The 25,471-nt window shown below is 23.3% G+C and overlaps 1 protein-coding gene across 1 annotated transcript; it reads left to right on the top strand.

Moving 5' to 3' along the window:
* The first annotated feature begins 6,841 nt into the window (after nucleotides 1-6,841).
* LOC122717680 (ankyrin repeat domain-containing protein 65-like) lies at nucleotides 6,842-24,627 on the top strand. Its single transcript, XM_043941961.1, has 5 exons — nucleotides 6,842-6,955; nucleotides 13,295-13,638; nucleotides 18,725-18,965; nucleotides 19,400-19,643; nucleotides 23,145-24,627. The coding sequence occupies exons 1-5, from the start codon at nucleotides 6,929-6,931 to the stop codon at nucleotides 23,696-23,698; spliced, it is 1,410 nt and encodes a 469-aa protein (XP_043797896.1). The 5' UTR covers nucleotides 6,842-6,928; the 3' UTR covers nucleotides 23,699-24,627.
* Nucleotides 24,628-25,471: the final 844 nt, after the last annotated feature.

The following is a 25,471-nucleotide window of genomic DNA, read 5'->3' as shown; positions in this document are numbered from 1 at the left end:
ACATATACATATACATATATATATATATATTTTATATATATATATATTTTATTATATATTCTTCCGTTAAAAGTGAAGTATTTGAATTTTCAACATATGGACGATTGGAATAAAGAGTGAGTGAGATGATGAAGTAAAAAGGGAGATTCATTTTTGCAATTTTTGCAATTTTTCGAACTCGATTTGAACGATGAATACTTTATTATTATTATATATTAGAGCAAAAACAAAAATTAGTCCAATGTGTAAAATCTCTCGGTCGATCTTCCCGTCCCGAAGTAATAAATAGACCGATCGATCGATTCCTTGCTCGAATTACAATCGTGAAGAACGTTCTATAGATATTTTTCGAAGGGAAAAAAAAACACAAACCTCTAAAAAGTCCAATTTTCTAAACGTAGGTTCCTTAAGAGTAACAAATTTAGCGTAACCGTTAAGAAAGCGTTGGCATGTATACGTTGGTCGAGGTGCCGTCGTATCGAGCTATGAGATAGACTCTCTCTCTCTTTCTCTCTCTCTCTCTGAATGTTTGTTATTTAGAAAACACAAATGAAATACAATCGAGCGACGGCATTGCACGACAATGTGACCCATGTGTTTGAATGAACGCAACGTTTAAGACGCGAATAAATTGGCGATTAATGGTAAATATATTTACATGATCGTGCAAAAAATGATGCGCTGTTCAAGTTGGAAAAAAAGTGCGCTGCACCCGTCGCTCGGATATTACATCGTGAAAGAGAAAAAAAAATCGAATTAATCGAGAGAAAACGAGGAAAAAGAAGGGGAGAAAAAAGCGAAAGGGAGAAGAATTGGAAAGAAGAGAAAGGGGAAGGAGAAAGCGTCGAATTGTATTTCTTTTTCTTCCTTGTTTCTACGTTTTTGTCGTGGCCCTTGAAGAGAAAAGTGGAAAACACGGAATGAAAGACAGAGGCAGAGATTGGTAAAAGGGCGACGGCATTGTTCGCACGATTACCGAATGATTTCGAGAGGAAACTTCCGAAATTATTAATCGGTTATCTAGTAAAAGTTGATAATATAATTATTGCAAATATTTATTATGAATATCTTTTTTATTCGATAAGAAAGAAAAGAAAAAAAGAAGGACAAAATATAATTGGAGCATATAACGATAAATCGAATTCGAAGTTTCCTCGAATCGCAACACATAAGCACTTCTGTACAGAATTTTTCGTAGGTTGCGAAGATTTCCATTGAAAACTCTGCACTTGTCGGCTTCGTGAAATTAAAGTATTGTTGTTTGATTTAACGCATAAGCTGTACGTTAAGGAAAAAAAAAAAAATTGCTTATAATTTAGGGTCGTGTAACGTGTGTTAGCGAAGCATGCTTCTAAGTAGAAAGATAGGACAACGCTATAACAATAATTATTATAATTAAAATAAATTAAGAATATAAGGCATTTAATAAGTGCAAAGTATTTCTTAATAAAAGTACTTCCAAAAATGATATTGCGTTCAATTATTTTGTAAAATATTTTTTAAAGCGTGAATTATTTTCGTCGTCGATTTAATTTGTTTCACGTATATATATATATATATTTCAATAATTGCAAACGAATCGAAAGTAGGATCGTTAGATATCGAACAGCGGAGCAGCCGAGGTGTAGAGAGGAATACGTAAAATTCGAATCAATAGAAATCGATTTCTAACAATAAGTACATATATAGATGTAGTTTTTGCGATGGTTAATCCTTTAATATCCGGATTTTTAAAATTGTTATCTTAAAATTATGATAACATGTATATGTTATACTTATTTTGAAATCGAAAATATTGATATTGAACCGGCCTAAAAAATATTCTCTGTTTTAACGCATGTAGATACAACATTGGACGTTAAGAGGTAAAAAAATACAAAAATTTTCTTGAAAAAATAATTTATTATTAAAATTATCCATTTTTTAACAGTTATTATAAAAATAGTTTTTATCAACTATTTGTAAAACATATATATTTGAACATTGTAGTTTATATAAATAACACGCATAAATTTTTTTCTAATTTTTCATAATTTGCATGTTTCTTTTTTTTAATTGGATAAAATAGAAATATATTTTATCATAGAGAACAAAGTTTTTTTTTTTTAATATTCTTTGAAGTTGATGGACAATTATGATCTCTTCTTTTCTACTTAATTGAATAAAATTGACATCTATACATATTAATGCTCTGTATTTTCATCTTTAATGTTCAGTGTTGTATCGATATAACATATTTTCAACTATAAAATACTTACATTATAAGATTTGAAACGATTTTATAATATTTTTGTACACTTAATTTATCTTTTAATCAAATGTTAAGATGAAAATTTTAATGAAAAAAAAAAAATATGTACCTTTATTATTTTTCTAATGATTTATTTGAATGATATAAGAAACACAAAAAGAAAAGATAAATTATTTAGAATAGTAATTGTCTCATCAATTTCAATGTTCTTGAAATATGTTAAGGTCATCATTCTAAATAACTTTTTCTTATATATACAAATGTATATATCGCCATTTTATCAAAAAAATATTTTCTGTCATATATTGTATTAATAAATATTTGAGTGAAATTTGGTAGGTTTGAGTTTTTTAAGTTTAAGATAGAGTTAGATATGCGATTTAAACAATTAATATTTGGATTTAATTTGGATTGATTTGATTTTGATTTAAAATTTTAAAAAATAATATTATTTACAATTTCTTACAACATCTTGTCAAAGATGTAAAATAAATGAAACTATCTTTTAAACATTACAAAACCCAATTTAACCCAAACCTTAATCCAAACCTAAATTAAATTCTTGTAAAATGTTATGTGTTTTATTATCATGTAATATATTTTATTATCAAATAATAAATAGAAAAAAAAAATGAAATAGAAAAAAATTTTTATAATTTTCTATGATTAATATGATAGCATATATTGATTTTTTTATATTATATATAATATTCTGAAAAATTAAGATGACCTTAAGTTTTTTAAATGAAATGGTATATATTTTTTATGCCATATGAAAGATAAATTTATCTATATAATAAATATTTCTTATCTTAAAAATAGAAGATGAAAGAAATATTTTAGATTTTTTTATACTATTATGTTCAAAAATTTTTTATTATATATAATATTATATATATAAGTACATATAAAGTTACAGAAGATATTCAGAATAAGATACAGAAGATATTATATTCAATACGTCTTCTTTAAATATACATTATAACTTTATGAATTGCATTTGGATCTTCTAATATTATTGTTTAATAATATAGTTAGTTAATATAGTTTAATAATATAGTTTAATATAATATAATTTTCAAAATATGATACAAAATATAATATTAAATATAGATTGTTAAAAATATTTCATTGATGCGATAATTGGTATAATACGAATAATTTAGACAATAAATAATAAGATAATATAATTATATAAATTATATTATATTATATTATTATTATTTGAAATTGAATATATTTAGCTATAGTATTAAAAAATTTGCATTAGATTAGAGATTGAGCCTGTTGAAATTGTAGTTTAATTTATTTTGGACAAAACATAGACTTGAATTATCATGAAATTATGTTTAATTTTGTTTTTAATTCAAAATCGAACATACCAAATTTCATAAATCAAATTTATTAAATTTTTAACTGAATGTTAAAAAAAATAACACATACGTAACTTAAATCTGTTCCAAACTTAATCCAAAATAATTTATAATCTTAATCAAAATAAGCTATAATTTAAGTCAGATCTAAACTTAATCCAAACTTATTCTAAAAATATAATATATAAAATTAAAAATATTTTTACATAAATGTTAAACTTAATAATAATTTATAATCTTAAAAGTTATATAATTTAGATTTAAAACTTATTCTAAACCTTAAAAATAAAAAATCACGTTTAGAATCGAAAATATTTTTTATATTTTTAAGTTAAAGTCAACCAGTGATTATATATGGATTATAAAGAAACCATATATCCCAAAATTATTTATATATTTCCATTTTTACAAGATTTTTTGATAGGTAAAAAGATCTATTTATTTCGAATTCAGTTACTTTATCTCAATTTGTCATGATTTATACAAAATGTCATATTTTTTTACTTTCATAGTCAAATTAATAAAAATTAATAGAAGAAAGAAAGATTTTTTGAAATTTCTCGCGTAACTGTTGAAGTCAATCATTTTAAATTTTAAGTTAAGAATTATGATCACTTTATAAGCAAAGTTATTCAGGGCATTGATCTTGGCAATATAAATATCTGAAGATTATTGAAACCGGTAAGGTAATCTTACAGTAAATATATAAATATATAAATATTTTAAATAATTAGTGAATAAAACATAAGGTAAAATATTAATTTTCGAAAGAATTTCTCAACAAAATATATCTATTTCATTATAAATGAAATTACAGATTCTTATTAAAAAATATTGGATATTAAATTATTTTATATTTTAATTTATATTTATACTTTGTTCTAATTAATTGATTTTATTTTTCAAAAATTATAACAATGCATTTTCGATAAAAAATTAAAAAAAATTTTTTCGAAATAAGACGATTTAAATAAATATTTTGCAATATGACAATGATATCAATGATATCATATACAATATTAAAATTATTCGATAAAAAATAAATGAATAGGAAATTCATCAATCTTCAGATTCATTATATCTTTCACTTATTATTAATTTTATTTAATTTCATCAGTGCAATATGGTTTAAAAGAAAAACTGTTGAAAAATCGCGAAATAAAAGTTAATTAAAAATGAATTAATTAAATTGATATTATTTAAATTAAGTCTTTAACCAATGTTATAATAATATAACACTTTTTTTAAAAATTTGTAAAAATCGATTGTACTTAATTTCTTTTATTCATATTTTTAAAATATACTTTTTAATAGAGCTATTATATATATAAACTATTAATAAGATTTATTTTAATTTTCTATAAATGTTTATTTTAAAAATTTTTCATTTTTCAAATCAAATTTCTCAACTAAAATTTTTATTTCATTTAATTCTTTAATTTTCAAAAATAATTTCGAATAATTTCTATAAATAAAAATTTATCTAATCTATCTAATGTAAAAGTTTAATATGATTAATTTTAATTTCAATGTAACAAAATAATGTGTATATATATATATATATATATTTACAATTTTTAAAGAACGACTTAATGATTTATAAACCTAAATAAATTTTAAGAAAAAAAAATAAATTTATTAAATATTTTTAAATAAAATTATTTGAATACTATATTAAATAATATAAAATATGATAAAGAATTCTCAAAATTAATGAAATGCTGTAATATTAGCTAATGAATTTTTCAAATTAATGTTGAACTATTAATGGATAATGCTGAAGAATAAAGGGTTTTACCACTGACTATATTGTTGGCAGAGAAAGAAAATGCGAAACAGTAGCGTTTTCTCGCGATTCTTAACCTTTTCTTAGAAACAGAAATCGTTTGCAAATTTCCCCCCTTTTCTTTCATCTAAATACCGCGTGCATATGCGCGTAGATATAAGTACATACATATAAAATGTAGATGTCGCAATTGTTTATAATTTAAAAGTCTTAATCGGCATTTTTTTGTTTTAATTTTTAAAATCAATCTTATAATTTATGAATAAATTTATAATAATATATAAATTTAATAAATATATTTATTAAATATTAATAAATATATTTATTAAATAAATATATTAATATCCTGTATAAATGAATTTGACGGTTCAAATATTTAGTTTAATTTTATATAGTGATTCATATTAATTCAGGCACTATTATGTGCGAGAGGTTATTGCTTTATATATTTGTTTATAATAATGTTAAATTTAAAATTAAATGATTTTTTTAAATATATTAAAACATTTATAATTAATATAATATAAATAATATAAATAAATATTATTTATTTATTTAATATATTTTAATTCAATAAATAATAAAGTAAATAATGGAAAAATTGAAAATTTCAAAAATTTTTTAAAAAAATTTGGATAATAATCAAGTTAAATAAATTTAAATAAATATTTATATTTATAATGTTTATAAATTATATTTATTCATTAGCGATTAAAATTCGCTGAATATAATATAAGTGATTACAGTAAATATATAAATAAGTGATTACAGTAAATAAATTGTAATAAATATTTTTATGATTTTAAATTTTTCTATTATTTAATTTATGTGCATTAAATAAATAATAAATAATTTCTACTAATTATATTTTTCATATGGGCAGTAATTTGGTAAATATATTTACTATTTAATTATTAATTTATATTATATACTTTTGCCATTGTCCTATACAAATTCAAAAATTGTATACATTCCTTTTTATCAAAATATGTAATGAAAAGCATATTGCATATATTTTTATTGTTAGTAATAATCTATTTTATAAAATTTAATGAAAAATTTTCAGAAAAAATAAAAAAAAAATCAATTCAATAACACAAATGTAAATAAATATTATAAAGTAATAATTTTTTGCATATCATGATGTTCGAATATTAATGCGAATTACTGTATATAAACGTCAATTTCGTAAATTGATCTCGAGGGGATACGAAGCAAGCTGTGAAGAGAAGGAAAGAGAGGTTGTGGGAAACGGTGAGAAAATTGGAATGAAAAACCGTAAATCGAAATACAGAAAATCAAAGATCGAAACACGAGGCAGGCATCAATGAGAGATCAAAGTACTCGATACGAATCGAGTTCTTCGAAGCGAAAATTGCGTAGTTGTCGCGAACGGATGATTTGCTGCGCACACTCCCGCGCGTTCCCTTTGTGTTATTTTCGGGCAGAATCACCGTTCAAAGCTTTAAATAGGACCGACTTTCCGACAAAGAAGGTAGTTTGCAACATCGTTTCTACATGCTGGAACATCGCAGAATATTCACCGTGAGTAAATTAACCACGAACCAGTTTCACGAAGAAAACGTCAAACGATATTTTTTTTCCCAACCACGTATTGATAGAAAGTTGAAAATCATTTTTTAGAAAAGACTGTCGCAAAAACATTTTCTTCTTTCTTGCATCTTGTGCCTTGTCGTATTTGCGTTGTTTCGTCGTCGAGTTGCGTTGAGTCAAGTCGCATAGTGTCTCATCGCGTCGCATGATGTCGCGTCATACCGCGCGTCTTGATCGTGTTGTTGCGATCCGCCTAAAAATCGCCGGACGAATTTTTGTTTGTTAAGATAAAATATACAGTGAAGATTGGATAACTGCACAAAAAATCAGAGTTATGGAATAATGAGATCGAATTTTAACATATATATATATAATTTATACGAGTGATATTATTGCGATATCTTTTCTTGTTTTTCCAATTGAAAACAACAAAGACAGATGTAAGTATAATTGTGCGGTAAAATGTTGATTCGTATCAGATTTAATCCCTGTGGAAAATGGAAAATATAGAATTTTCTTTGTATTTTACCGAACATAGAAGAAAAGAATGAAAATAGATATAAATGGATAGAAAAGATAGATATAGAAAATATATTTAATAGAAAAGAAAAAAAAATCAAAATAAATATATTTCGATATATATTTATGTACAAAAATTCCCCTTAGTAGTGAAGATAACAACTTGACACTTACGCAAAATAAATTATTTCATGCAATTATTCAACTTTTATTGTAGAATAAAAATTTATTATTTTTCGAAAATAAAACATGAAGATTTATAATTTATCAAAATAAAATATGATAATGGAAAGGGAGAGAGAAAAATGGAACTAAAGAAGTTAGAATGAAAAGCAGATACAGTTTCAAAAGGATTAATAAAGTGGTTCGGTGATTCAGAAAATAGGCTAAGAGATAGTTCTCGATCGACTCGATCGACGCGCTTCCGATATCATCGCCAAAATTGTATCGCCACCTTGGCACAGTCTCGTAGTTTGAAGGAGTCGAGATCTCGATTGTTCTATTGAGTATTGGGCGGCAAAATCGTGTTTGATCGCGAGAAAAACAAACGGTTTTGCGTCGAGATTAAAAAAAATCGTGCATTTATTTTTTGTGAATAATATATTTTTAATGTATATTCTTTATAAACTTAGTAAATATAGATATATATAAATTGAGTTGGTGGAAAAATAATACTTCGTTTGGATTTTGTAAATACAGAAATAAATCAATTTACTACATTACAATTTACTGATGTATACATGTATTTAGTTTTTAAATTACTTTAATTTTATATAAGTATTGTAAAATTGCTATGTAATCTATTAATAAATTTTTTTAAGACATTTACCAATTTATGTATATTAATAATTTTAATATTTATCCCTAGATGACATTATCTTATAATTTAAAATTCGATCAAATTTGATAAATTATTCGACATTTAATATTTTTTCTAAAAGAATTATATTTAAATTTTTATCGAGATTGACATTTACATAACCGGCATTCTTGTATCAAATAAATTATTTAATTATTTAATAATAAAAAAAATCAATTATCAAAAAAAAAATTTTTTTATAATATATATAAATTTATTTATTAATTATTAATATTTTTATTTTGGTACATATAATTTTTACATTCACGAAATTAATAATAAATTCAATAAATCATATTACTTTCGACAAATCTATTAATAATAATATCCGAATATCAATTTTTTAAAATATTTTTTTGCAACACATATATTTAAGTATTTACATATTTTTTTATTATTTATTATTCTTATTACGATAATTAAAAAGAACTTATGACTGTAATTTTATTTACATTATTTTTGGTATAAAAATTAAATTTTATATAGAATATCTATTGATTTTTTAAAAAATCTTAATCCTTTGCAATTAATATAAGTGATCAAAAGACAAATAGAATTTAAAATTAGGATTTTAGAAAAAGAAAGGTAAAAATGCTAGACTGAAGCAAATTTTAATTTTATATTAATTAGTTATTTCTTTACAAATATTAATATTTAACAAAATCAAAAAAAATTTAAGTTAAAATTAATCTTCAAACTTTCGTTTTTTATAAGTATTGAATATATATGCTATCAAACATTTCAAAAATATGCTCAGATATTCTTGGAAATTTATTACTTCAAATTTTAATACTTTGTATATATACATTTCTAAGATAATAAAATTAAATAAATACTTATTAATATCTATATATCTATTATTAATATCTATGTTTATGTCAATAATTAGAAACACAAATTGTTTTGTTTCATGTTTAATTACTATAATTGCTTAATTTACTGTTAACATAATGTTGACATATATAATAATATAATATTTTGTAACATAGAATTTCAATTTCCTTGTAAAAGTATATATCATAAACTGTTATATTTGAAATTGTTTATCTTACCAGGATCAAAAACCTACATATATAAACTTTTCCACCAACTCAATGTATAATTGCAAAATAAATAAAACTTATTTCATATTTTATGAGAATGAGAAATATAGAAAATTAAGATAATTAGACAAAGACGAAAAAACTCAAGCATTTTAAGAAATTTATGTCACTTTTATTGTTTTTATGACATTCATTTTACTGAAGATCCAAGAGAGATTTTATTTAGTAATTATTTAGTAATTTTTAAATATAATATACATATATACATTTACTAATAAAATAAATTTATCGATTGTGAATTTTTTTATTTTTAATCTTTATACATATTTAAACAAAAAGATCATCGCTTATTATTATATTAATTTTTTCTTTCTGTTATTTTAATTAATTTAATGATTAATGATTATCTTTTGTTCGAATGATTTTGTTATCAATTTTGAAAAATTTTTAAAAAATTGCTTGAATAATGGCTACAATTACTGAGTTAGATAATGATTATAACTATAATGATTTTAATCATTTTTTTCCAAACAAATTTAAACAAATTTTATGTAGTATTTTGTGTATCTAAAATTATTATACAAAAGATTATGGAAATACTTTTCATTAATTATAATATTTTTTTAAAATCACTTTACAGTTTTTTTATATAAAAAATTAAAATTTTTCATTAAGATTATTTATAGATTTTTAAGATATAATATTAAAAATCAAGTTATAAAAGTTATCAATAGCATATTTGAAAAAGTGCATAGATTTTTATAATATCTTTCGATTTTAACAACAAATTAATATAATTGAGTGAAAGATATAGATAATGTAAAATAAAAACAATTACAGATAAAATTTTTTTTTTTAAACGATACATTAACTTCTGTTGCATTTAGTGAAACAATATAACAAAATTTTTTCTAAATATTTAAATTTTCAATCTCTAGGTTAAATTCATTATTATATTTTTCTTAACAGAGAAATTAATTTTTTAAAAATTAGAAAAAATTACATATATCAATTAATTAATATATATTTAAATAAGAATTAAATTGATATAATTAAATCAATATATATTTTAATAATCTTTTTTAAAAATATGGAAAATATTATTTTATTTATAATATTATAAACAATGCAATTTATTTTTTTTTTGTATATTAGAGAATGTTAAAAAAAATGATTAATCAAAGATTAATAAAATAAAGATTTAATTATATTGTAAAAAAGTTACCAGTGCTAAAAATATTACGTTTCTATAGAGATTATGAAACATTAAGATTAAATGAATAATATAATAATTTATTATCGGAAATTATTTATCATAGAGATCGATAAATGTAAATTCTATTATATTTGTGGATGATGATTTATGACATTCCGGATTTTACATTATGAGGACAATTCTGGACTGATTCCAAACTTATAATGATTCTGAACTTGTATTCGTTATACTACGTACAATTACTTTATTTTCCATTATAATGATTAGAGATATATAATATATAAGATATAATAGTTCAATTTTTAAGTTAATAGAATAAAAGTTAGTTAATGCATACATATTATCATTTCTCATAATTGATTATCAAAATAGTGTTTCTGAAAATTTAAAAGGATTCATATCAAAAATGACTTTTTTCAATTTTTTCTAGAAAATAAAAATATATTTTAAAATCATAAATTTTTCTTCAGTAAATTTAAATTCAATATAATAAAAATATTCATATATGTATATAATTACAAAAATGCTATAATTTGTTTAATCATATAGCAGAAGAAGTATATTTAGTCAAATCATAAATTTGCGATAGATTGTAATTAAAATTGAACAAAAATTATTTCTATTATAAATTATATCACAGATATGCTTGTTCAACTATTGCAGAATTATCATTTCAATTTCTGAAATTGGAACTTCAATTTTTGAAGCACATGCTTAAAAATTTTAAACAATGCATAGAAACATATTATAATATAGTCATCGATATAAGTGATAGATTTAACTCAATGATAGTTTACTAAAACATCACTTTATATAATTCATAAAACATATCATAATATGTTTTAAATCTACATATATCATAAAACAAAGTACAAACATTTTTCTATCTTACTCATAAGAAATATTTTTTTTTCTTGTTTTCTACAAGCCTAATGAAATGAACAAAATCGACAAAAGGTTAACAATTCTCAAAACATTTACTACACGGTTAACGAAACAATATGATACAAAAATAAGAGCTATTTTCTTCTTTTGTTCAGCATATACAGTGCTACGTTTATTTTATTTGTAATATAATACTTTCGATCAATATGTATACTTATTTTTATGAATGCATACGCCGAAATCAGATCCACATTTTTTTCTAAGAAATTATTATCGCGAATTCTAAACACATTTTGATCTTAATTCCGCGATAGTTAACTAGTTAACATTACTATATTATTATTAAATGAGAGATAAGAGTAAAGGGAAAAAATAGAATAGATACTGTACTGATAGATAGTAGATATGTCCATTTAAAGATAACTATTTAATATCTACTTCAATTATGATATAAAAAATATTTTTCAATTTTTTGCAATTTATATGGTATCTCAAAACGAATAATTTGCAAAGAATATTTTTCTCTCAAAGTACATTTTTTTCTAAAGTTTTCAAATCATGTCTTTTTTTCTTTTGCATATTGTGATTGATATTAGAATATATTCAGAGATAATAATATAAGTTTGAAGTGACTTATCTTTTTTAATTATCAATTTCAATCTTATATCTTCCATAGATGTATAGATGTATTTTTCGAAACAATAAATTATAATAATCTTTTGATAATTTTCAAATTTATATATATATATATATATATATATATAAATTATATTATATTATATTTATATAAATTCTAAATCTCTTTTAATATGAAGTCACATTATTCTTAATATTTGATAACATTGTGATTGAAAAAAACATTGTGATTGAAAAAAATACATAGCTTATAAATTTAATAATATTAACATTTCAATTTTTTAAATAATGTTTACTTGCATATCCATAGATTCTCGCAACTATGATAATATCGATAGAAATTTTCACTATATAATTTAATTTTGGAAGTGAAAGATTATTCCAGTGAAAGTGAAAGATCGTACCATTATCATGCGTTTTAATATCAGCTATAATATGCAACGAGAAGAAAAATATACATTTACGTGCAAAAAAACATCGTTAATTTCAAAAACTTCGAAAAAAATGATTTTTGAAGAAAAATATTCTTTGTAATTTATTCTATAAATACTGTACAAATTGATAGATAACTATCTTTATTGGCTACCAGAGGACGCATTAATAGATTGAAAAATTAATTAATTGAAATTTCAAATAAAGTTACTTTAAGTAATAACTTTATTTAAAATTCTCGAATAACATCTATTCTTTATTTTTTAATTACTATATTCTTTTTTTAATTTCAAGTATTTAGCGCTATAGTTAATTGCAATTATTAGATGCTTTGAATGATAAATTATATATAAATAACTTTATTGAAGTAACTTTATTCTCAACTTTAATAGTTAAAATTTTGTTTATCTCTGATGGCTATCATTTATAAGTATGTCCCAAAAATGGGAATATTAATTAACTGGAGATTTCTGAGTTTAACGAAAAACACTGGACACAAATCACAAAATATATAGCCGCGATGAGTTATATATAGTATATATATAGTGTTAGCTATGTGCTGAGCACGAATAAATTCAAATAACATATCAAAAAAAAATTTTTTATAAAAAATATTACTTAAAATTACCTCAAATCTCCATTTTAACGGATGTTCCCATATTTCTAGGACATTCTATATAACATAAATATAACAAAGTTAATTCTTTTATTTTTTTTCGATTTTAACATGATTTTAACAGATGCCTTCCGAATGCATCGCCAATCCATTACAGCGTGAGTTGGCCGATGCCATTATTCGGTTACAATCGCTCGACGAAATTCGAATCTTACTGGCGTGTGGGGCAAAGGTGAACGAGCCTGTGACCCAAGGCCTGAGACCGTTACATTACGCGGTATGGCAGAGGTACACAGAGGCGGCCCAGCTGTTGTTGGTACGTGGCGCGGACATCGATGCGACCGACGAATGTGGCTATTCGGCATTGCATCTTGCCGCCGAGCACGGTTACTTCGATTTGGTTAAATTGTTGCTTGAGCAGGGTGCAAAAGTCGATCATAGAGAGGAAACGGGAGAACTCTTTCCAAGGTACGATATCGCTTTCCGCGTTCCTTTCTCTTCGATTTTCTTCGCACTCTTTTTCTCTTCTTCTCTATCTTGTACCCGTGTCCATTCCTTTCCTTCTTTGTCTCAATATGTTCCTTGACATTTTCGCTACGCGGATCACGACCACTTGTCGATATCGATATAACTCGAAACTCGATACTCGACCACATTCAGTTTAGAAATTAATCGTCCGGTCTTGCCGACCTTGGAGTGCGTGCCAAAAATTAACAATACTTGCTATTGTATAAATGGTTATGTAGTCGTTTGTTTTAATTATCATTGTGTACATGCGTGAAATTTTCTCGTCGCTGTTTATTTTTATCGGTGTTAAGAAATAATTGAGAAGAAGGTGAGAGAAGGGACGATCAAAACAAGAAGGATACAGAAAAGGAAAAGAGAAACGACTTAATATTAGAGGCAAGAGAGGAAGAGAAAGGGAATAGAAGAAATAGATGTAAAGGAAAGCAAATAGCAATGAGCGAGAGAGAGAGAATGATACAATTGTTGTTAATAATCGGACATTAAAGTGTGAGAGATTATTGCTATACGAAATGTTAATACATTCATGATATTTTTGAAATCTCAATTCTAGAGACAAAAACAAACATAAAATATAAAAAATGTCGGTTAAAGTTCATTAAATTATAAGCAATTGATTTGTTTGCAATTAGACGAAACGAGACACCAATAGAAAATTATATACCGTCACATCATTTTATTATTCTGCTTGCTACATTTCGTATCCATTTGTTATGTATCATTGTGTTACGTAATGTGATTATAATGAGTTCATTTTTTGAGCTAACAATGATTTCGTTTCTTTAAGTTGTTTATGTTTTTCTCGTTTTTTATATAATTTCTATTCAAATTAAAATATTTTTTATACAAACAATTTTTTATTGAAAATAGATTTATTGAAAATATTATTGAAAATACTTTTTTATAAGAAAAAATATAGATATCGATTAATAATATATCAATTAAAATATTAAAAGTTATATAATTTCATTGAAGGAAAAAAAAATAAAGTTACTAGCTAAAAAAGTTACTAGCTAAAAAATAAGCTAATGTCTTTTATATATTTACTTACCGAAAAATTAACAGTATTAAATAATCTTCCTCTTTTGTGAAATATAATTTTTGTGAGGATCAATAATATTAACAATTTTTTAATTTTATTTTTAGATGTTAGAACATATATTCTCATTCTTTTAGTTAAAATAACAGAAAATAAAATATGAATTTGTTTATATGATTAATTAATTAAACTATATCATAATTTTTCTAGCTAAAAAAAATGTGTAAAAAAGATTTTTGATCAACTTTTTAAAACTGTATATTCTATTGATGATTTATTATAAAACTGAAGTACTAATTAACAAATGAAAATAAAGTAAATTGGAAATTGTATAGCATTAAATTATATATTGATTGACATTAGTTGATATTTAATTTGAATGGTTATTAAAAAAGAAATAAACTATTTCTGAAATTTAAAAATTTGTATATAAATTGCAACATAATAAAAATCTAAGAAGATTAAATTCATAAATTTATAAACAATTATTTACACCATACTTATGTTAATTGTGTTAATCGTGCATAATAATATGTTTTATCATTTTCACCAATCCTTTTACTTTAACATGATCACTTTTTAATGATGAAATAATGAAAAAAAGACAAATGACAGATCGATTTGCATATTTTTTTACCATTTTGATAAGCAACGTATAATGTTTTATCCACATTATCGGAATGATAATGCGTTATAAGGATATGAAATAAATGAATATGCATTTTTGAATATTTTCGTATCATATTTTAATAACATCTGTATTAGTATCAGAATAATGATGTGAGAATATGCAACAAATGGATGCCCAATTTCAATTATTTAAAAATTTAGCCAAATTTCAATTACTTATAAATTAATAAACAACAAACCTAAATCGACATTTTTTTTGTATATTAGCCTAACCAAATCTAAATTTTATGTTTGTTCTAATAAAATCGACTGAAAAGCTTGATTCTAAATAAATATATTCACATCCTATATATATATTTGCTTATAATAATATTATTGAATCTTTTTTTAATATTTTAAAGCATTAATAAGTTTGAAACATAAATTAATATTTTTAATATTATATATTAATTATATATAACATATAATTTTTTGTATAATAAGATATAAATTCAATGATAGAGAAATATAATATCGTAAAATTATTCAAATAGAAATGTGTACTCGTCATTAAAAATCATTATATTTTATTGAGTTTATCATTAGTATAAAGTATTTAAACATAATTTTTTAAACATTTTTTTAAAACATTTTTTTAAACAATATTTATATAATTTATTCGTTCTCCAAATATTTTTCGATATTAAATTTTATTATTATTTAATTTTTTTTATTGTACAAAAAAATATATGTATTAAATAAATTAATTAATAAAATTAATTGTATATATAATTGTATTATACTAATTACAATGAATGTTTTAATATATTAAAAATCAATAAATAAATTATTAATAAATATATAAATAGATTATTCAGAATATTTTTTATTGAAATTCATAAATTAATTTTTTTAATATTGTTAGATGGGCTCTATCAATTTATGATAGAAAATTTTGAAAAATTTTATTTTTATAGATATAACAAATTACGATAAATATATATAAGTATGTTATATTAATACTTTCTAAATGTAGATACATATACTTATATATATGTATAACGGTATGAATGTATCTATTGAATGCATAGTTCTACGTAATTTAGCATATATCTTATATTAGATCTAGAAGTTAATTCGGTATCTTCTTAAAATAACGTTACTACTTATTTTAAATGAAATCGTAACAATTATTATTTTTGAAATAATTGCATTATTTTCGAGATTATGTTTTATCTTTCAAACAATTCTCAAATTCTCTAGCAAAAAAAAGTGATAATTTTGATATAATGATATCATCGATGCTTTATTATATATTATTTGAAAATGCGTATTTACCAAATAATGTTGAAACGATTTGAATGAATGACAGTAAAGTGAGGTTAGAATAGTAATCATGTGAGAGAATTTCTTGATCAAAGAATAAATGATATTTCTTGTAGATTATGTCCAAAATACTTGCGTTTCGTGATCAATAAATTATTTTTTTCTTCCAAGTTTATTATTTTTTTATAAGTATTTTAAAGTAACTTGATGGTTGAAAAATTATAATATCATCTCATTAAATAGGATCTCATTACAAATGTTCAAATCGAAATAACGAATGATTTAATGTAAAATATCGAATTAAATTCTAGATTTAATTATAATATATATGTAATATAATGTAATATATATATATATTATATTATAATGTAATATAATTATGATAATTATAAAAAGTCACTTTATTAATTTCAATGATTTTGAAATCAATATGTTAACAGGAACAATATTCTTAACAATTTTTTCTACAGTAGAACGTATATCAATTATTCAAAGTTTGGTTATTTTAAATAATCAATTATTATCCGATAGTATTTAAATCAGCTCATAGATTGAATCTATGAACAACAATTTCTAATATTTTCCTATATACTATAAGTTAAATAATGTATAACGTAAATAGTGTTTGCGAATAATTTGCTAATAAACGCGTTTTAACAATGTTTGCACGTTTGATGTATATATTCTGGGACGATACTTAAAATTAAAAAAATACTTAAAATTTTTAGATGATTAATTTTTTATAATGCACTTTTCTTAATAAGAATAAAGATTCTAATAAATTTGAAAATTATTTAATTTTTAATTGTTTTATAATATATAAAAAATTTTTAATTGTTTTATAATATATAATAATATATAATAAATTTTTCTTCCTATTGCAAAAATTGCTTATACTAATAGATTAATAAATTATATTAATCGATTCTTCCAAATAATTCAAATTTTCGGTGTTTTAATGTACATATAACTGCCATTCGACTTTAGTTTCCAAGATATCAAAAAATATTTTTAAATATTGCATAGGTAAATATTATATAATTATATAATTACGAGAAATCAATTTTTCAAATAATTTTAATCTTAACATTTATATGTAGAGATCATCTTTCTATTTAAGAAGATTTTAATCGCTTATTGTTTATTAGAGTGTTATTAGTAAAAAAATATTTCATTATTATTAATGAAATATTATTAATGAAGTTTTGACATCTTATATATTAAACTTGAATTAATTCATATTATAGTTATTTTAATATATATAACTACTTCATACTATATATATAATATAATAATTTATATTCTGAAAAAAAAATCTGATAAAATTAAATATACTAATTTTACATTTTTTTAAAATTAACTTTATAAATCATATATAAATGTATCTTATACATATAATACCATGCATTAATTTTACGTTATCCTGTTTCATTTTATATGATATTTTATTTTTACTAATATATATATTAGTATATATATTATATATATATATTATATATATATATATATTATATATATATGGTATATTCGTAAAATATGATTTGGAGGATTAATTCTAGAAAAAATAAGTACAAAAGTTAATATATAAAAATGTCAGTTAAGTTTTTTATATGTTTAGTTATAAACAACTAAAATTTCCGTTGGATCAAACGAGACAGAACTGTCTCGCACCATTTCTTCATTTTAAATTCTCATAATTTAAATTTTGCTTATAACTTAATAAATAAATCTCGATCTACATTTTTATATATCAACTTTTCTGTTCGTTTTAATCTCTGCAATTAAAATTCTCTAAAAGTGTACGTGTCGTTTTTTTTTAAAATATATCTTTTTTCTAAATACCTCGCAATCAAGATCGAACAACGATCATACGTATAAGCAAAATTATTCAAAATATTGATTTTGACAACGCATTTGAAATTCATCAGAATCGATATTTTTTTTTATATACTTGTGTATTGAATATACATATATTTATTCTTGCACACTGCAATGTTCGAAAATTAACAAGAAATCATTGTAGATCCGTGAATCATTTCATGCTGATCTGCGCAGGACAACGTTATGCGACGAACCGCTGCGGCTCGCTTTGAGAAATCGACATGTCGAAGTGGCCAGAATCCTGCTGGAAGCCGGCGCGAATCCGAACAAAAGGTATTTCTTCGGATCGGAGATTAATCTGGTCTCTCCGGTGGATCTACAATGCATGGAATTATTGTTAGCTTTCGGGGCTCAACCGAATACACGAGACCGTGCTGGGTTGACACCATTGATGAAAGCAGCGAGACTGCCCCAGGTAAAATGATCGATGGAGAGAATAAATGGAGGGTCCAGAAGCCAATCAACATGCATGACATTCGCTTAAAAATGATTTGAATTTGAAGTTCAAAAATTTCTTTATTTCTCAAATTTTTAATTGATCGATCACTCGGTTAATTAATCTGTTTAACTTGTATATATATAGAAAAAATGGCAATTTTTTTATATTCACGATATAATTTACATAAATACTTTTAAAATACACAATACAAGTTAAATAAGTAATAACTTCGATAGTATAATTTTGGCTTAATCGATTTGTCAATTGAAAATTTAAACTGATTTTTAAAATGGTTTTTCAATCGCATAAGTCGTTTCCAAAAAATATAACTTATATTAATTGACTTCTGAACCCTCCGAATAATGATGAAAGATATATTTGCCAGATGAGAACGTATATATTCCCGCCAGGGCATAGCTTCTGTACTGCTTCTGTTGAGCTACGGAGCGGATGTTAACTCGATGGCCGACGTGCGACACGATTATCGAACCGTCCTCCATTACGCGATCCTTGGTGGTGATCCGACGGTGATCGATTTGTTGTTGAAGCAAGGCGCTCGCCTCGATCTTGGTCCCGAGTATCAGAAACCCACGGCTCTCGATCTAGCGATATTGAAAGGAGATCCCTCGATTGTTCAAAAACTGTTGGAATCGGGTGAGTTTAATGCTAAATACTTTATTTAATTAGAAACATTAAAATAATGGATTTTCCATTTTTACGATTAATGAGAATAATTAATTAGATTAATGAAAATGTTTTTGATTTGAAAAATTGATATATGTACCTATTTATTTTTATGATATCACTTTAATTACAATCATTTATATATAAAATATATACTTAGAGACCAATTATATACTAGAGACCAATTAATGTTAATTGAATGATAATAAGATGATAATATTTTGGAATTATATTTATCTGTGATGATATCCTTCATAAAAATTTACATCTAAAAAGATATGTGATTTATTTATGATAAATCTGCATAATCCTTCAAATTATATTAATTATAATAAAACTAATAATCAAATCAATAATTAAAACTTTATGAAATAAATAAAATATTATTACAGCTACATAATACATATGTACATATAGAATGTTAATATATTCATGAGATATCTTCAGAAGGTTGATTATACAGTTGGCAAAAATAAATATAAAAATTAGTATGCAAAAATTTTGAAATGATTAAATGGTTAATTCAAGTTTAAATGAAATTATATCATTCACTATATTTCATTTAAGACAAACTTGAATTATGATTTAATGAATAAGTTTTAATAATAAGTCTCGATATTTTTGTAGTACCAACTTTTATGTCATTTCTTTTAGCTTTTAAAATCAACTTTTTAAAAATGTTTTAAAAATATATTAGATTGTTTCCAAACTTCTTTTTATTTTTTCATTATATCATATACAGATTTATTTTTCTAAGATTTTCATGATTTCATTCTTCAAAACAGTAATCGAAGTGATATTTTGACTTACGTATTTGAAAAATATTCTAGATAGCTTTTGATATGATTGAAAAAAGCAATTTTTTTTAATCAATGAAAATCATCAAGTCACTTGATTATAATATTGATATGTAATTATAAAAGAACAATCTATCAATCAAGTAACTTGTTAATTTTCTTAAGTTGTTAATCTTCTCTAATCTTATCTCTGGTAATCTTCTTTTATTATTTGATTATATGTTGATTTATTTTACAAGATAATTTGATTTAATGATTACTTAATAAGGAAATACATGCATATTTGAAAAATTATAGGAAAATTCAATATCAATGAAAAATAAACCAAATTATATATTTCTCAAATCATGACCATGCAAATAACAAAAAAAGACTACTAACACTAACGGTGTACATATGTGTTATAATTATATAATAGATTTCATATTCGTTGATTCTTCATGGATATATAATTAATCCTTACTTATAATTTTAATAAACGTGAAATATTAAATTGCAACGAATAATTTCAATGATCTACAAAGTATAGAAATATATTTAAAAAATAAAAAGAAGTTCTTATTAGTAAAAAAGATGGATATTTTTTTTTATGAAAAATATATCGTTTGCTTTATGTTAGAATGTATAAATTCTCTGTTTAATATAAGATCATAAGATGAAGATTGTTTTTTTATACTTTTTTTATACTTTTCAATTCACAATAAAGCAATATTTTATAATCAAATTGAACTTCGTAGTTCAATAATTGGCATATAAAAAATATTCTCGATACAATTGTTTTTTTATATTTTACATTTAAAATACAAACTTCTATAAATTATCAAATTGCACATTTATGATGCGAATGAGACGAATTATATGATATTTTTAATAATAATATAAATAATAAAAATAGTTCTTTTGGAAAATTATACATTGACAAAGACATAGTTTCCATTCCTGATGGTAATGCTGAAACTTTTCTAATAAAACTACATTTAATTGGCTTACTTACAATCCATCTAGATATTGATTTTTATTTTTAATTTTATTTAAAATGACAATTACTCTAAAATGACAATTCTTGAAATGGAATCATAAAATTTTTTATTTTTAAGAAGAAAAAAACAGTCACGTTAAAAATTTAAATAGAATCACAGAAATATACATTTGGTTAAATTTAATTTAATCGTTCGAAATTGAATTGAAATTGAAATTCAATCAAATTGAAATTGATACTAAAGATAGAATAGAATATACATTTTGATTTGAAAATAGCGTTTGTATAATATTGCTAGATGTCGAAAATTGAAATTAATCTTATTAATTTTTAATTTACGAGACACATCTCGTAATTTGATTTCTTAATTTGTTATAACGTGTAATGTCAATAATATTTTTTTCTTGAATTTAAAAATAATTTTTTTTCAATCCATTTTTTTTCTATATTTTTCATATATAATAATATATTATTGAAAAATAATCTTATTTTTTTGACAAAGAAAATCTTCTTATACATAATATTTTGTTTGATTTTTTTTTTTTACATATCTTTTCGTTGAATCTATATCTGTAACTCAATTTTTTTTTTCATATATATTTATATAATTTTGTTTTGAAAATTTTGCGCTAAAAATTAATTCAATTAATCAATTAATTAATATTGAATATCAAGATCTTGAAAATGTTGAAGATGATCAAGATTTTCAAGACTTTTAGATTTGAATTATGTTCGAAGTAATTTGAATGAATTCACGGTCTTGAAAAACTTCGAATCGTTTCGAATGAATATTATGTACTAATAAATTCGAATCACTATTAAAATGTGACTTTCAAGTCCAAAAAATCTCGTAGGCCATGAAAGTTTTAAGGTCTTGAAAGTTTTGATGGATTCAAAACTCATAAAAGATTGGAAATTTTATCTTATTCAATATCTATTTTTCATTTTAAAATTATTTGCCATGTCTGCATAAAGAATAAGAATGAAAAATAGACAATGCAAGTGAAATAGAATAACATTCAAGAATTTCGAAATTTTACATATTGAGAATTTTTTTTAATATATATTTTAAAACTTCTAAAAAGATTAAATAATCTTTCACGATCAATCAAGATTTTTAAGAATTTTTAATTTTTGAAAGATTCGAATTTCTTGCCATTTTAAAGATTAACGCGATTTAAAATCCCATTATTTATATATTTATATTAATAATTTCATTTTCAAATTAAAATACTTAATAAAACTACTTAATAAAACGAATTTCAATTTTTAATTTAATTCATAAATATATAATATGTAGATTTATTTAGATGATAAATTTATTATTATTTTTTCTTAATTATAATAAAAAACGAAAAAGAAATACGAAATCTTTTAAATTCATAAGATTATGTTTTTTAGTAACAACTTGATTTAATTGAATAAACATCTATTTCAATTTGAAAGAAATAATACATACATGTAATAGAAGAATATATTTTTTATCTTTACTTTTAACAATTATAAAATATTTTTATTTTATATTTACATATTTAATTTTCAATTTATGGAACAAAATAAATTCTGGACAAATATATATGTATATTTCGAGTCATCTGTGAAAAGACTCGAGACAAAGATCGAAAATGATGATCTTTGTTATATACTATTATGACATATCTTGGTTACATATTAATTAAACGATTTCAAATTTAGGCGCTGACGTAAATGCTACTTCGCCAATCATCGGCTCGCCCCTCCACGTTGCTTGCGCGGACAACATTCCGAACAGATTGGAGATTTTATCGATGTTGTTGGAGCGAGGAGCGGATCCGAACTTGGTGATACGGAGCGACGAAGGTCCAGCATTGCGGCCAGTTCTCGCCGAGTACGTCGCTTCAAACGAGAATCCCTCGGTAGAAGTGGTAGCCCTGTTGCTTAAATACGGGGCGCGAGTTGTCATCAAGACGCAGTTCCGCGATCCTCACGGTATATTGAACTCCCTTCAGAACACGGCTGATAAGCCACGGTTGCTCAAGGCATTGTTGGAAGCAGCGGAAAGCTTCGATCCTTGTATGATAAGAAGATCGAGCAGTTTGACGGACGCGCAAAAAGAACTTGTCATGGAAGCGGCGCGAACACCGTTGCCTTTAACCCACCAAGCAAGATTAATAGTACGTAAGCTTTGCGGTACCAAGCTGCCCAAAATTGTACGAAAATTACAGCTGCCTCAGTCGCTGCACCGCTACCTTCTCTACGATTTCCATTGAGATAATTGCTCGATTGAGTTTTCGTCGTGAATGTGATCCTTCACATCAAAAATGACGTGTTCCTTCTCCTTGTTCGTTTCGCTCAACTATCATCATTGGCATTCTCTTTCGTTACGTTATCTCTTATTACGGTATTTATTCGTTATACGCTCGTGCTCTTTTTTATATGTATAATATGATCGAGAATCATCCCTACCAATAATATTACATTGAAATAATATTTTCTATCTATAATATTTTCTACATTAGCTATCATTGTCTACATTCGTCGTAGCAGAAATGAAACGAATCTATATACAACTCGTAGTCGAGTTGTGAACGAATAAATATGTATATTAAGAGTTTCAAGTATTAATTTCATCAGAACACGTTATTTATCGTGTTTGATACTTATAACGATTGATGTCAATTTATATATTACATACTTATCTATAGTATGTGAATATTTTTAATTTGAGCGTAGATGCACCGTTCGTTCGATCAGAATTATAAGGAGATACATATACACAATCTCAAATTCTATTTCTTTATATATGACAAATATTTTTGATGAATATTTTTTGCAATGTATGAATTTTATGTCAACTATTATATTCATGCTTTTTACGTCGTCTTTATTCTTCTTTTCTCGAAGTAATTTTGAAATGAGACTCGTCCACGACACTTTTGTACCTTTATTTAGAACACACGCTAATATTCACGAAGTTGTGCGCGTCCACATAAATAAAATAAGGGCGTTTATATGAATAGCGGATGATTCTGTCTCTTTGTATGTATGTATGAATGTATGTGCGTGTGCGTTTGTGTACCGTACGCGTAGGTATTTTCAACGTGTATTATTGTACATACATATTTTATATACACTTGGTGCTGTTAAGTGTCAAGAGATGAAGTAAAATAAATAAAGAATTCTATTATCTTTATGTTTATATATATATTTATATGTATATACTTGTTATAATGAAAAAATGAATGATGAAAATCGTCTTATTTAGAATTACGAGTATGTTTTTTTGGCATACATTCATATAATGTGCCTTGTGATTAAAATTCGCGGGAAAAATTTTAATAAAATTTTCATATTAAATAAACAAACAATTCCAAAGATAGAACAATATGAAATAAAATATGGAATAAAAATAAATAAGAAATTGATAAAAAGTAAATCTTATTTGTATGAGAAAAAAAGCATGGATGTAGAAAATATATAATATGTATAACAATATACAATAGTATACATAATTATCATTGGCTACAAAATCGCAACGCATAGAATGTTGGCCGATAAAGTATGACGTCGATTCATTCTCAACTACTTCATCTTATACTATCTTATTCTATACTCGAAATAGCAACCTCGATACGGTGACCCGCGTCAAAGCATTCGCAATCGTTGCATCATAATTTTAATTCACAGTGTGGAAATTATACGCGCAATTTATCTTTAATGCCAATTTCGATACATATATGTACATATATTACTACTTTCATTTTTTTTTTCATATAATAGAAGCAAGAATTATTATTATAAATTTATTATATGTTTTTATGTATGAATATATATTTATACACATATAAATGAGTATCTTTAAAAAGTTAAAAATGGAAAATTGAAATTATTTTTGGCAACTTTTTTTTATTACTTCATATGCAACAAGAGATTGGTTAAGAGATGTCGTAAGGTATTAAAAGATGAATAACGTAAAAAATAACGTGAAATGATAAATATATTAAAGATTGATATATGTTATCATTATAAATTATAATATTAGT

The sequence above is a fragment of the Apis laboriosa genome, unplaced genomic scaffold, assembly GCF_014066325.1.
Source record: "Apis laboriosa isolate Shangri-la unplaced genomic scaffold, ASM1406632v1 scaffold56_cov145, whole genome shotgun sequence".
Classification (NCBI taxonomy): Eukaryota; Metazoa; Arthropoda; class Insecta; order Hymenoptera; family Apidae; genus Apis; species Apis laboriosa.
Note: the sequence above shows the minus strand (reverse complement) of the source record. Positions and strands in the feature narration are given on the sequence as shown.